The sequence below is a fragment of the Coturnix japonica genome, chromosome Z, assembly GCF_001577835.2.
Source record: "Coturnix japonica isolate 7356 chromosome Z, Coturnix japonica 2.1, whole genome shotgun sequence".
Taxonomy (NCBI): domain Eukaryota; kingdom Metazoa; phylum Chordata; class Aves; order Galliformes; family Phasianidae; genus Coturnix; species Coturnix japonica.
The window spans coordinates 41,105,178-41,119,582 of record NC_029547.1 but is presented as its reverse complement, the minus strand read 5'-3'; the positions used below and the strand labels follow the sequence as shown (position 1 = coordinate 41,119,582).

At 37.1% G+C, this 14,405-nt stretch overlaps 1 protein-coding gene across 1 annotated transcript in view; it reads right to left on the bottom strand.

The window, feature by feature from the left end:
- The window catches only part of EPB41L4A (erythrocyte membrane protein band 4.1 like 4A), a 107,375-nt gene that overhangs the window by 44,572 nt on the left and 48,398 nt on the right, over positions 1-14,405 (bottom strand). The window contains exons 5-9 of the mRNA XM_015849456.2: positions 10,979-11,076; positions 9,887-10,007; positions 4,927-5,014; positions 3,206-3,294; positions 2,762-2,825 (exon numbers count right to left, since the gene is read on the bottom strand). Coding sequence (XP_015704942.1) covers positions 2,762-2,825; positions 3,206-3,294; positions 4,927-5,014; positions 9,887-10,007; positions 10,979-11,076 — 460 coding nt within the window. The remainder of the gene's footprint in view (positions 1-2,761; positions 2,826-3,205; positions 3,295-4,926; positions 5,015-9,886; positions 10,008-10,978; positions 11,077-14,405) is intronic.

Sequence of the window (14,405 nt, the reverse complement as noted above, 5' to 3'; positions counted from 1 at the left end):
GAGAGAATAACTGCAAGAGCTTATGCTGCAAAACAGGAGAGAAGTATCTTTATTTTACTACAGTACAAATATATTGAGCTTCTTAAAGAAACAAGTTTATGAAAAGTTATACAATGTAAGTAATAAACTTGGCAGCTGCAGCTATAAACAATTTATCCCAACACAGGCACCCTACAGAGCTTGTCTGAGGTAGCCTACAGACACAGAGCTGTACATTTTGACTGACATCTCTAAACCTGTCAAGGAGATTAGGTGTCCACTTCCACCCATTTATCAGAAAGTACACATTCCATGTCTTTTGACAGGTCTGAAAAAATCTCATACAGAATTATTTGAAGAAAGATATCAAAGAAGCTCCTGTAATTAACACCATTCAGAGGAAGAGAAACACTTCACAGGCACTAAAACCATAGAATGCTTCCATGTGATGAATACATATACAAAGGTGTAAGCAGAAGTAGCCAGTGTGTGGAAACACAAAAGGTAATCTAGCCTGCACAGAGTTGTCACTACAGCATGGAAAATATGATTCAAGACAGCACTCAAACTCAGAAATAATTCGTTCTTATTATGCGACATTAACTCCTTTCCTAAATACCACAAAGCTCCAGCTAAGACACAGGAAATTCTCCATCATTTAATCTCTGGTGTGCTTTCCAACAAGTTTTAGCAGATGGTGTGCTTCCACCTGTTTCCTATGGAGAGTGTTCCTCATAACTGCCACTGCCTTTGCAATTTTTCACTGATGTTAGGGGCATGTTTCTTTTTCTTGTAATTGTACTGTCACATACTAGCAAATAACAACACTCTGAACATTCCTCCCTTCAAATTTGCTTAGACTTGTATCCATTTTCAGACTGCACCTGAAAGACTTTATGTACCCGAAGAGTTATGTACATGCAAGTAACTGAACTGCCTGGAAATGAATTGCACATTCCAGACTTGGTACACTGCATCCGCTACAAGGAAAGTATTAATTCCCTGTGCTGTGAAGTGATATCCCAGGACACAGGATGGAGCAAAAATGGCATGTTTAGTCTCCTATAATATCGTATCAGTGACTTTAATCTAGAGACCAAGGCTACCAATTCTAATTAATATTTTTTTCAAAGTACCACCATGAGAATGTTTACAGAAAGAGAAAGTAAGGTTCTTCTGCAACATTCTGGCATTTCCTTACTAGCTAAGGTATGAAGAACTGAAGAAACACTTCAAATGAGCATTAGATGCAACGATGGGACACACCCTTGTACTTACTGTTCTCTCAAACAATTTCCTAGAAGTACCTGTTGAGACTTGAAATTACCAAATGCTGTCAAAGAGCTTCTCTTAAAATCACAATAGCAAGTGCTTGCCAGCCATCAACATCCATGATCTAAACTTAAGCACATTTCCCAAATCTCCCAAGTTTTTGGGGTTTTTTTTTGTTCATCATGTTAAACCTTTGCAACTCTGCATATTTTGAAACAAAAATTAAAACAAACAAACAAAGAGCCTTATACATCTGTACCAATGAACAGAAACTGCAGCTTCATTTCATTGCAATCCACCCAAAGCCAACGCCTGTTTGTACATGAATAGGTATTCATCCTTCAAGAGAAACATTGAGAAAACTTTTCCCAACCTTCCTCCAGTCTTTAAACAACTCCGATTTCAATAAATGGATCAGCAGAAATAGACTACCCATGGTTCACCACACCAAATACAAACAAGCCACTTCTGAGGCACAAAACTTGCCTGTGCATTTGCACAAGCACAAGAAATGCTATCTGTAACAGAGCCAGCACAACCAGTCAGCAGCACGCTCACATTTCCCAGCTTGTACTGAAGGCTTCAAATGGACTCACAGAAAACATCACAGATGAGTCTAACAGCCACTAGACAGATAAGTTAACGAATGTAGGTAATAAGTAAAGTGGAATACTGCCAACAGGCAAATATTTATTAAGAAACAACTATTCTGTCTATAAATTTTCAGCCCTGATATTCCAAGGAAGCCTACAAAGTATTAAAAAACAAACAACAAAAAAAAAACCCCACAAACTCATCCCTACATCACTAGCATTCCCTCCTGCTTACTTCCCCACTCTTCATGCTGCACAGATGATAAATATTCTTCTCCTTTTTCTACTGAGTCAATCTAAAAATCTCTTTCTATCACCTTGTCATCCTAACTCCACTGGAACCAGCAATTTATTTTTTTTTATCTCAAATAGTCTATTGGATCAATCATGTTAAATTCTGACAAATGTATTTCAAGCTGTATTATATGGCTGCTTCTCTTTCCGAGCTACAAACTTTGTTTTGTCTAAAAGCTTCCTCTGTTTTCCTTGCTTCAGCTTCCAGTTGATACTACCTCTCCCTGTTGATTTCACCTTATTTAAAAGCAGTAAATATCAACGTAAACAAGGCACTGCAGAAGCAGTCTATCATCCAGAGCACAGTAAAAAATCATACAGGTTTGTTAACAATTCCTGTTCTGCTGAAGTTCACTCCCCTAGTGTGCAACACTAAGTGGGCAGAAAATCTTTTATACTTTCTTTAATAAAACTGCAAGCACCATCTTGAACATACAACACTTAAGGATAGTTTTCGACAGTGAATATCAATAAAATTAACTAAATATACAGCTTCTTGAAGAAAATTTAAATAAAATTAAATAAACTGTGATGGATACAAAAATAACTATGAATTACATGGGCACAAGTTTGCTCTTGATTATTTTTGTTTTTTCTCCTTATTGATTTAAATAAAAACTTACATCTTTTCCCAGGACTCTAAGTTCAAACTGTGTTTCCTTGAAGTGAACTTTTGTAATTCTAGGCCTATAATATCGGGGGAAAAAAGACAGAATTTAATGAGACTTTAATTTTACAAGTAATATACTATAAAGCTGTATCTATTTATATATATATGTATAATCATATAGAGATTAGAACAGATTCATCATTGTATTATTTTTTTCAGATCTGAACCAGATATTAAAAGAAAAACAGCAGTTCTTAAAAGTAACTATGTTAATGTGAAACATCCTTTTCAATATTTGGATTATTAAAGAATGAAAAACTTGTGTAATACAAGCAAGGTACACAATACTTTTCAAAAAATAATAATACAGTTAACCTTCCAAACTTATGCCTCAAAGCCATGCATTTCTGTAGTATATCACTGGTTTTGACACAGATTGCAGTTAAAATACACCTACCAGAAATATTTTCCTACTTGCTTTTTATTCTTGTAGACTACAACTCCTATGGGTGTTAATCCTAAAAAATATTCAGATTTGTTTTCACCCTATAAAATAAAAACATACACCAATCAGTTATTTACATTTGCACTTGACATCACTATAGCAGTGAGGTCTAGGAGGAGGAAGCCAGCCTGACTGGCTGACTTGTGCATGCTACAGATGGGAACATAGCACTTCATCTACTGATGGAAACTCCAGTATGAAAACTTCTACGTGCGGATACAAAGAGGCAAGAAAGAACTGTAGCAATGGAAAGAACAGAAGTTTCCACATCCTATGATGAAAAGCAAAAACTTTTTTTTTTTTTTTTTTTTTTTCTGTGGAACTAATTTTGGCTGTTGGGAAAACCTTAGTGCGTGAGCTTAGCAGAAAGCCAACTCAAAAAAAACAAAAACACATGAAACTGAGAAACTGTATAAAGTGTCCTCTCTGTGCATTAGGTTTCTCACACACAACTCCAAGAGCCTAGTTTCTGATACTAAGAGAACTACATATTAAGGACATATTTGCCAAGGAGAAGATGGCTGTTTTCATCACAGCCTCAGATTTGAAGAAGGGCTTTCATTGCTACTCTAACACAAAGAACGATATTCATGGGTTACAACGATATTCATGCACATCCTGGGCATGTACAATGCACCCATCACTCCCCAGGCAGGAATCTCTTTGCACAGCATAAGCAGAATAAGGAGAAAAAAATAATAACCCCAACACCACTAATTTAACAAGGTTTTGTTGGATCATGTCAAGGCTTCCTTCAGTAACTCCCCCAGCTTTCTGTGGGTGGGAGAGCTGGATATGAATATGATTAAGCCATGGGGAGCATTAAAAATACTTGTGGGCTACACAATGTTCAGCAGGAAATACACACATAATCTTCTGGTATTATCTTGATCTTTTTATTTTCTTTCAGGTAATTTTACAGCATTCTTACATCTGACTCAGTGAACTATCTGCTTTGCAGCTTCCCATCCGAAGCTCTGATTTTCTTTTATTCAAGAAAGCCTGCCACCAGCACTATTATTCAAACAAAACAGGATGGCGTTTCCACCAGCAGCACATAGCCTCCAGGTGATGACTTGGATCCAATCTTAACAAACATGTTTTACAAATGAAGCAGAGGTACTTGCTAAGGTGGAAAAGGCAATGTGCAGTGCTGCATGGTACAGTGGAGGAAACACTGGAAACATGTTCCATGTCTTTAGCAAGACCAGGTAACAGAACAGGACAGACATGCTACTGATGCCCCATGCTAGTTCTTGCAATAGTATTGAAAAGTTATCTGTATTTAATTACTTACACACACATACTGTGCAAATCCTTGTGTCAAAGACAAAAGCTGTAACACTCACTTACCTCTTCTGATGCTTGCCCTGAACACTTGTTACTTCTGTGAATTCTTTTTTTCCAGGGAAGAGATTGTCTTTTGTAAGTGTAATCACATACACACAATACAATGACAACATTTCATCTGAAAACCACTCGGCATCTGTACATATTAATGACTTAATCTATTCATTCAGTTTGTAAATGAGGCTTCCTTTGCGTTCCTTTAGTACATTACTGTCTTTTACATTGTTCTGTGGTGACTAAGCAGTATAAACGCACCTCCCCACAATACTAGAATAGATTTTCTTGCACTGCCAGCAAGATTAAAATGGTTAAACAATACTTACATAAACAGGATGGAGATCCACTCCATACATTTCCAGGGATTTGGCCACCTCTAAGTAGTTTGCTTCTGCCTCAGCAGGAACTTGACCCCTGTAAATAAAATTCTATGTAACAGCATTGCATTTCCAGTCACCGTACTGAAATAAATCACATTAAAAGACACAACTTGCTGGACAGACACACAGCTCTTCCTACTATTTGTACGCACTGTTTCTCTCCTTGTAGCACCTTACCTCCACTGCCTTCAAGTAGGACTGGACAACAGGCACAAACTTGTACTAAATTATCTGCTCTTAATAGTCTACCACACATATACTATCACATATAAAACATACACTGACTGCAGTGTCTGATCTTTCCCTGCTGTCACAAATTCTTTAAACATTCAATTCTTAGTTTTGAATATGCAAAATAACTTATTTTTGAATAACTGCCTGGATTGTAATAAAGGAGGAATGGATGACTAATTAAAGGACTAATTCCCTTCAGCAGCACTGAAGCTACAAAGTTCCTAACTTCAGGTAAAATATCATTCTCTTCATAAAATAACTTGTCTACAGGAAGTCACACCAATTGGCAATACATTTTTGGAGACTACCTCAAGAGAACAGCAGTTTCAGAGATCCAGCTCACCTTCCTATTTGCAAATATCAATTCATCATTGAAAAACTATCGTCAGCTGAATGCTGTTAAGAAACAGGAGGGGAAAACTTCAGGAAGTCCGAACTACTACCAGGTACATATGAGATACAAACTAGAGAGGATTTCTTTTTCAGAAGTACAAGACTAAACACATTTTAGGCCTCAAAAGCAGTCATGCAACTTATACTGAAAATACATCAACTCTAAAAGATGAACCGCCTCCTTCATACCCTGATTGCTCACTCGAGGAACTATTCCACTACCTTTGCAATGTTTCAAATTCAGGGTGAGAAGCAGATCCCAAAATTTTGATACAAGACCTGGAAAAATCCTGCCATATACTTGTTCATAACTCTTGTGCCGTTGCTCTCTTCGCCTAGCAAATATTTTTAAGGCTTCTTTAACTTTATGCCTCAGAATGTAAAAACAAAACAAAGCATCAATGTGAAATACCTGAAATGGCAGTGCTAACTTAAATGCAATAGGAATATGATGGGTTTTGGACTTTTCATGAAACGATGTTGGTATCATGTGAATGTTTCTAGCTGTTGCTGAGCACTGCTGCACTGAGCTGTGGGCATTTCAGCTTGTCATGCTGCCCTGCCAGCAGAGGGATCTGGAGCTGGGAGGGAGGGGACAGAACCACAAAGCTGACCTAAAGTGGACAAAGGTACGTCCCATACTGTATAGTGTATAACATCATGCACAGGCATAACACTGGGAGCAACTGGCCAGGGGGCAGCCACTGCATCAGTCAGCAGGTGGTGAGTAATTGTGTTGTGCATCACTTGATTTGTGGAGTTGTTTCACTTTTTTGTTGTTGTTTGTTTGTTTGTTTGCTTGTTTTGGTTATTTCTTATTAAACTGTCTTTATCTCAACCCACAGGTTTTCTAACTTTTGCTCTTCATTTCCAGCTGGGGGTGGAAGGGACAGCAAGCAAGAGGCTGTGTGGTGCATAGCTGCACCACTGGTTAAACTACAACAACCTGAGGATTGTAGCAGAAATCTCTTTCTTCCAGAGCTGGACATCTCAGTGGAGCTATGTCTCATTGCTGAAATTCTGACCACACAGTCTACTCAAGTACAGTCAAACCTGGCATGCTTTTTACCCACTTCTTCTGTAAAAACACTACTGATTTTTAAAAACTTTTTGGTTGCTCTCAAAAATGGAAGCAAAATGCTCACTGAATAACTATTGTCCTACTGAGTTCCCTGGAAGGTCATCAGCACTGAGTGATGTGAACTCACCTATCGATGAATTAGTGCTAGAATCCAACAGTAATTTAAATATCTCTGCTAGTGTGTCCTCACTTTTCACACTATTTTCATCTGTCTCTGAATGTACCAAAAGGCTCAGCTGTTAAGTAACTCTGTGCACATATATAAATATTTTCAAAATTATATATAAATTATTAGAATGTGCGTTTGCAAAAAAAATATTAAAGGAAGTGAAGAAATGAGCTGAAGTTTCTAAAGAAAAGAATGGATATATCCTCCCAAATGGAGACTGAAAAGACAGAATGTTAAGGGTAGACAGAATGGTCTGCAACTGAAATAATTCCCATCACAGCAGAGGGAAATTGTATAATTTTTGCCACATAGGAAAACATTAGCACTCCTCAGCACCACACATCTTGCCAATAAACCTCAAATGTAAAACACTATTTGCAATTAATGTTGGAGAAGGCAATCTAACAATCCTCATCAACCCATCCCTATGATGTCTCCGATAGGCAAGACAATTGGGGATTGCTCTCAGCCTATTCAATCTTCAAAATTCACAACCAAAGAGCTCTCATCATCACACAAAAGTCAGCACTGGCAGCACTGTTCCTATGCTAAGGAACAGAGAAACTTAAGAGCAAATAATGAATTGCAGCAGGGGGGTTGGAGCTTGATGATCCTTGAGATCCCTTCCAATCCAAGCCATTCTACGATTCTATGAATGAAGTGATCTGGTATGTACCTAGGAATTCATCTCAACTTTCAGTTCTCAAATACAGCCTTTGTGATCTTCAACCAAACTCTCTGTGCCTCAGTTTCCCTCCAGAAAAAAACAAAAAACAAAAACAAACAAAAAAACCCACTACTTTTCTACTTCATAAGAAGATCTGTATTAAGGTTCTCTGTAATGCATCAATTACTAAAAAGCAGATAGGCAACCATACAGAAATAATTAGTGAACATGAGGCTTTCTTGTTTTAAAGGGAAAACTCAGGTCAATGTGGCAATTGGTACAGACTCCAATTACAAGAGGATCTTTCAAAGCGAACAGCTGTGTCTCTGTGTTAATAGCTACTATCATCAAACAATACACAAATAACACTAACATACAAAATTAAAGGCAAGAAATAAATTAACTTTTATCCAGACAGTGGCGTTATTGTAGTAAGAAAATGAAGAAATCTAGATCTACATACAAGATGGGTAGTTCTGATTATCTTTACATGACTTTGTCAAAGGGTATGATCATAAAAGGTTTCTTACTGTTCTCATGCTAATAAATGGTTATATCACAATTGCACCTTACTAGGACTTGTTAGAACAAGCTTCTTTAGAATTACCAGGAACATGAATTTGGAGATAAGCAAGTAAATGTTTGCTTTGGCTTCATGTACAGTTGAACTTCTTTCCTATATTTAATTTTCAAAACCAGTCTTACATTTTGAACTTTGATGGCACTGTGGTCTTATACAGGCAGGTTGGGAAGCCAAAGCACTGACTTACAATGCTTTCACATAATGACTGCTGGCTCTGGCTCTGTCACTCTACACCAAGAATACTTGAGCCTAAAACTAAACTCACTGAAAGCCTTTCATAGATAAAAGGCTGTTTCTGAAAATGAATAAGTGGGACCGAAAGTGTCTCTGAATTCTGTTTTACTGGAGTTTTAACTTTTTTTTTAATCTTTTTTGTGCCTTTAGTAATAGTGTAAAGTTAGACTTTTTCCTTAGGAACACTGGCCACAACAGCATTGACTATTTAAGCCATATTCACACAGCATACTGTTCTTAAATTTTTTTGTGATCAATGTGATTATCATTCTAGTACCTGGATGACAGAGAAATTAAGCTTTGCAGTCTCTTTATTTCAATGAATCTCTCCAGTATTTTCCGAGCATAACTTGGGTTTGCATTAATCTCTTGAGTCTGCTGATATTCCTATTTCAGATTTCTTCAGTTCTCCTTTGTCCTGTACATTACTCATAATATTCTACTCCTGCAATCTCTTCAATAATTGCTCTTGCCAAATATCAAAACTCGAGCATATTTCTGCCTACTCAGCTCTTTTTTATATGAAAGAAATGTTTCAGGTACATTTTTGATGACTGCAATCTTCTATAGTGAGTGGTTAAGTCTATGAGGTTAAGTCTAACCTCTTCTTCCAGTGCATTGAGATTTACTGTGAAGTTTTTAGCTTGTTTGCTTTTTGTCACGAAAACAGTATTTCAAATGACCTAAATAAAGTAATGCACTGCTACCCGGTGGCTATTTCTAGGTGCTGTTTGTTTTTTTTTTCTTTTGAATCCTAACTATCTTATTGTGGAATTCATTACAATGACAACTGCCAGTACTTTTTACATAAGATATCTTAGTTAATGATAAAATGAAATGACTGCACACTTGTTAAAACAAAAAAAAAACCAAACTTTTTAGTTCATGCAAATGTTGCAGTTGAGTTCATCTCTTAAACTGTGGGCATACAGGCTGCCTCACTAGTACCTCCTCCCATGTGAGCTGCTACCGCAAAGATTCATGCAGGTTGCTACAAGCGCTCCTTCATTACCCTAGCTAAGGATCTGGCAAGAAAATAGAGGCTTCACTGTACTAAGGACTTTACCTTGCCACATTAGTTGTTGTTTTTTCCTAACAGTTCATTATTTGAATATACAGGGCAGTACTAAGAAAAGAAATGTTATTATACCCACTTTACAGACAGCAAACTGAGGCATGTGCATAGAAAACAACTTCCCCAAATTGCACAGGAAAACTGCACTGAACAGAGAACTAAACTCAGATGCCAGAAGATTTTTATTTCATTCTTTGAACTACAAAGAGGAAATTGGAGTACTATTGCAAGTTCTCACTTAGAAAAACCATCACCAAGGCTGGACTGATTTCCAATCAGTTTTTCTTTTGGTTTCTCAAAGAAAACTCCATCTACATAGGACTTATTCTATCCCTGAGGCTTACCACCCTGTGATCTTTTCTAGAGCTGCATACCTCCACTCTGCACTACAGGGTGCTTCCTATTCCACCTGCCAAGCATTTCTGAATTCAGTTCTATCCACAAAGCTCTCAAAAGTATTGAATTCTTACATTAGTGTTTTGTGTATCCGTTCTATGGCATCTTCCAGCTCTTCTTTCTGGTCAGGAACAAAGCGGTACTCTGAGACGTAACCTGCCGTGTGCTTATATGGGTCATAGTCCCCCAGCTCAGCTGCAGTAAAGAAGATGAGAAAAAAAAGTTAGACAAATTCAGTGTTTTATGTTAACAAACATAAAAAAAAATACCATTACATAATTCAACTATTTGTGCCAATACACCTCTTTCCAAGTGACTGAAAATTGACTACGCTATCAGTTAAAAATTCCAAAGCCTATATTTTTTAGAAGGAAAGATGGTAATATTCAGTTTACATATAGAACTGTCCATACTAGACCACTATACTAGTATTTATAACAGACAGATACGTTTTTTAAGTATCTACCCCCTCTGGGTATGCTGCAACATTACAAGCAGAAGAGACCTATACAACTTCTGGGACTCAGAAACAGAGATGTCAGTGTGGGAATGGGTATGGAGGTGTCTGAAAGCAGGCTCTTCTAAGGATTATAACACAATTTCTTGTGAGAAAACACCAGACTTCAGTCTTCAGTAAAATATCAATGTACTTTTTGAACATGAAGTCATTAATTATGCAATAACCTTAACTATTCTCTGTGAAACTCTGTTAAAGTTACTGTTTCATAAAAGCAACATGAATTGGGCTAATCTAAGAAACCATTCCAACTGGTCTCTATCCAATCACCACTGAGGTCAAAAAGGTGGCTAGAAGAGCTCCAAAGAAAAAGACATCAAGTAACTTATGTTTCTTCCGATATTTTAATAGTTCATAGGTCAAGAAAATTATATGCTCAGTAGAAATGTTGAGTGTTTCTCAAAATATCTCCTTAAAGCAATGCAGAACAGGCTTATTACAAGAGCAAATGCTTCAGCATCATAAATAGGAAAAAAAAAAAAAAACTGAATAAAAACTGTATCTTGTATATCCTGCAAGTTCTGCCATAGGTGCCAATTTCTACATTTTAACAGTAATGCAGTCTTTGACTATGGAAGAAGGAAAATTATCTATGTGCAAAGGACAGGATATGACATATAGCAGCTTGCAGTCACCCAGCAGAACTTACACTGAATTACATACGCTCCCAGCTGTGCAGCAGTGTTGACTGGACAAGGTAAGCGGCCCTGTAAGATGTCCTGTTTGACTTGCAAGAAAAATTGATACCTAAAACAAAGAAAGAACATAAAACTATTACTTCAGTATTGGGTATGATGCACCAAGTAGTGCTTCATGATATTCCCATTACTGACAACACAACACATAGCATAACTACAAATATTTGTTTGAATAACTTTTCTTCTTTTGACTTTTAAACCACAACTAAGATTAATCTATTGAAAAAACCTGGGTAGAGAAGAAGTCTTCCTAACTTTATTAAAGAAGCTAGGAAGTGGGGAAGATGGCTAAGAACCAGAAAAAATATACCAGACCTGATTAGCAGATCACCATGAGGAAGAAATGCTGACTCAATGGTTTCACCTCCAAATATCAGAGTATCAAGTCTAAAGCAGGAAGCAGATCTCATTGCTTAATCCAGTGATCCAGTGCTTAACTACCCTTTCTGTAAAGAAGTTCATATCCAACCTAAACTTACCCTGGCACAACTTGAAGCCAACTCCCCTAGTCCTGTCACTGGTGAGAAGAGACCAGCCCCAGTTTCCCTGTAAGCACCTCTCAGATATTGGAAGAGAGCAGTAAGGTCTCCCCTCAGCCCCCTTTTCCCCAGACAGTCTTAAGTTATTTTGAACACAAGTATCTGTATTTGACAAATACAAATGCTGTTTTACATTCTCCTGTTTTTCAATGCTGAATTTACAGGGAAACCATACGAACAAAACAGAAGGAAAAGCACTGAAGAAGAAAACATGCTAACATACAAAGGATCTGCTTTGTTTTAGAACTCCCTATATTCAATACAGGATATTCTTTTAAACCCCATTTATGTTTAGTCTGTTCTTACCTCAGTAGCTTTACAGAGAGTGTGACATCATCTTAAATGAGTATCTTGCAGCAAATTCATACAAAAGTAACAGTGAAAAGCTAACTTCTTAAGTAAATAACACTTATCCCTACATGCATCTGGCTTTCACACTGTTCACTAATTCAGCTTTATCTACATCTAGCTAAAGTGTAATAAATTTACTTTGTATTAGACTTTAGGAATCCTCCCTAAGTTCAAAGAGCAGCTATCCTGATCTCAAGGAAGTCTGAAATCTGGAGATTATGTGATAGCTGATTCACAAATCATTTAAGATCCAATCAAAATGACTGGACTTTATCAGCCAAGCTGAATTTCCATTAGTTTCTTTCTGGCTAATGATCCCCCACAACTTGTGCTGTGCCACACGTTACAGAAGCAATGATCATTATCGACAAGAACAGTGAATATTTACCATCTTTAAGTTCTGCACAAATTTTTTTAAAATATCAGTAGGCAACAAAAAGTACATACATTCAGTGATTCGTCTGTCTATGGAATACCTCAGCACTTCCTACAGCTAATGCTTGGCAGTCCCATCTAGACAAATCATCACTCTATGCTTGACAGTGGTGGCTATGGGGATGATGATGACTGGGAGCACGAAACGTTCTCCTTTTAACATTAAATGTAGTTCGCATCTACACCCTTCTATCTGTTAGCACTCCTGCAGCTGTACAGTACAGAACAGATGATGCTATCAATGTCTTTTATATCTATAGTCCTGTGTTTTCACCATGTTGTGTGAAAGTAAAATTGAGTAAGAATTACAGAAAAAGAAAGAAAAAAGAAAAAGCAATCCAAGTCAAGAACTGTTCTTGCTTGTCTGGTTTAGACGAAGTGAATTCCCACTCACTTCCTAGTGAAGCTCATCACAGAACCAGGCCTTTTGTCCAAACTTGTTGCTAAACTTGACTCAAGTTTGTTACATATGCATAATTGTGCCTAAGCACTAGTTCTTTCCAGCAGACTCATCCAGTAAATGTTAATAGGAATAACCTCTGCATTAGCTTTTGCCTACAAGCCAGAATTAGATTTTGCTGGGAAGTAATTACAAATTTGACAGTTTTTTATTATTTGCAAATAGTAATCATGTAATGCCACAGATCATTAACATCTAATAACTACAGACTCCACTCTCATATCCATTTAAATAACAAAACATGCACTCCACAGAAACATGGTTAGCACATCACTGGAATTACATGCTTAGGCAGAAAATTGCTTTCACACACGCACCAAAAAAAAAAAAAAAAAAAGGAAAGAAAAAAAAGGAAAGAAAGAAAGCCTTTAATCTTTCCTAAGTAAACGGTGTGCTTTTACTGTATTTTTACTGGGTTTTTTTTTCCTGAAATGGCATGTCTTCTTTCCAATATTCAAAAGTCTATGGAGATAAATGCTTGAAATTATGATGGCATTTGGCTGTTTTTCAGTTAGTTTTCTTGGAGTACAAACACAAATGTAGTACTTTCTTATATCTTCCCTCTATGCCTTCTCTGGAGCAAATTTTCATAACCAAACACTGCGCAGACACGAATGGAAGCCTGTCAGTTACACCAAATAATTTCTTGACTAGATTTGCACATCCAATTAGCATTGCAAAGCAATGACTAAGATTATGACAAGGAAAACAAGAAGAGTTTTTGAAAAGTTATCCTTTCAGTTTACAGTCAGAAATCCAGACGCACTTTGAGTACCAATTGCAACAGATTCTTTGACTCCAGGGTGATCTTTCTTCCCCTGCAGGAAGGGTTGAAAGAGTTTCTGAAAAAGCACAGAAACATGACACTGAACTTTCATGGTAGAGGAGATTTCACACTGCAACCATCTCTTCCTGTTTGAGCACTGAAGTCTCACTATGTGTTTTTACCAAGCTAGTATCAGACCTGTTATATAGGAGAACTCTGTTCCAACAGTGGCATTCTGGAAAAAAAAGAAAGTATTTCTCATCCTGATACAAGAAAATGATTCAGCCCACGCTGCACTGACTGCCACCTCTGATTAAGAAAAAGTAAAACCCACGTATTCTAATGAGTTCTCCTGCGTCATACACCTAGTACATTAAAAGAAATATTAATCCAAGTCAGCACACTAATTTTGTCTGCCTACCTAAATAACTTTCAAACCTGAGACTAATTTTCTAAGATCTTTCACAATAAAAGGCAAACAGAAAATCCTGCGTGAGAACTCAGGCAAATACGTGTCTGCATGTATCCATTACTGCATCATATTTTGTAGAGGCTGAGCTTAGCTAAAAGAATCGAAAGTATGCAGCTCTTCAGTTTCCTTCACATATTTTTACAAAGACTGAGAGAGATCGTCTTGAAAAGTAGTTCTGGAATTTAAATTGTAAGAATAAAGACAAATATTCCTTGTATTTACATTCAGATATCCAACTAAACTCTAAATACAGAACATGCACAGACAAAGCAAACTAGGCCCCTCTGTTTTATGATGTACCAGAGAGCATCTTCTCGTCCTGATCTTTCAAACGACACTCTGTGAAGCTAGTCAT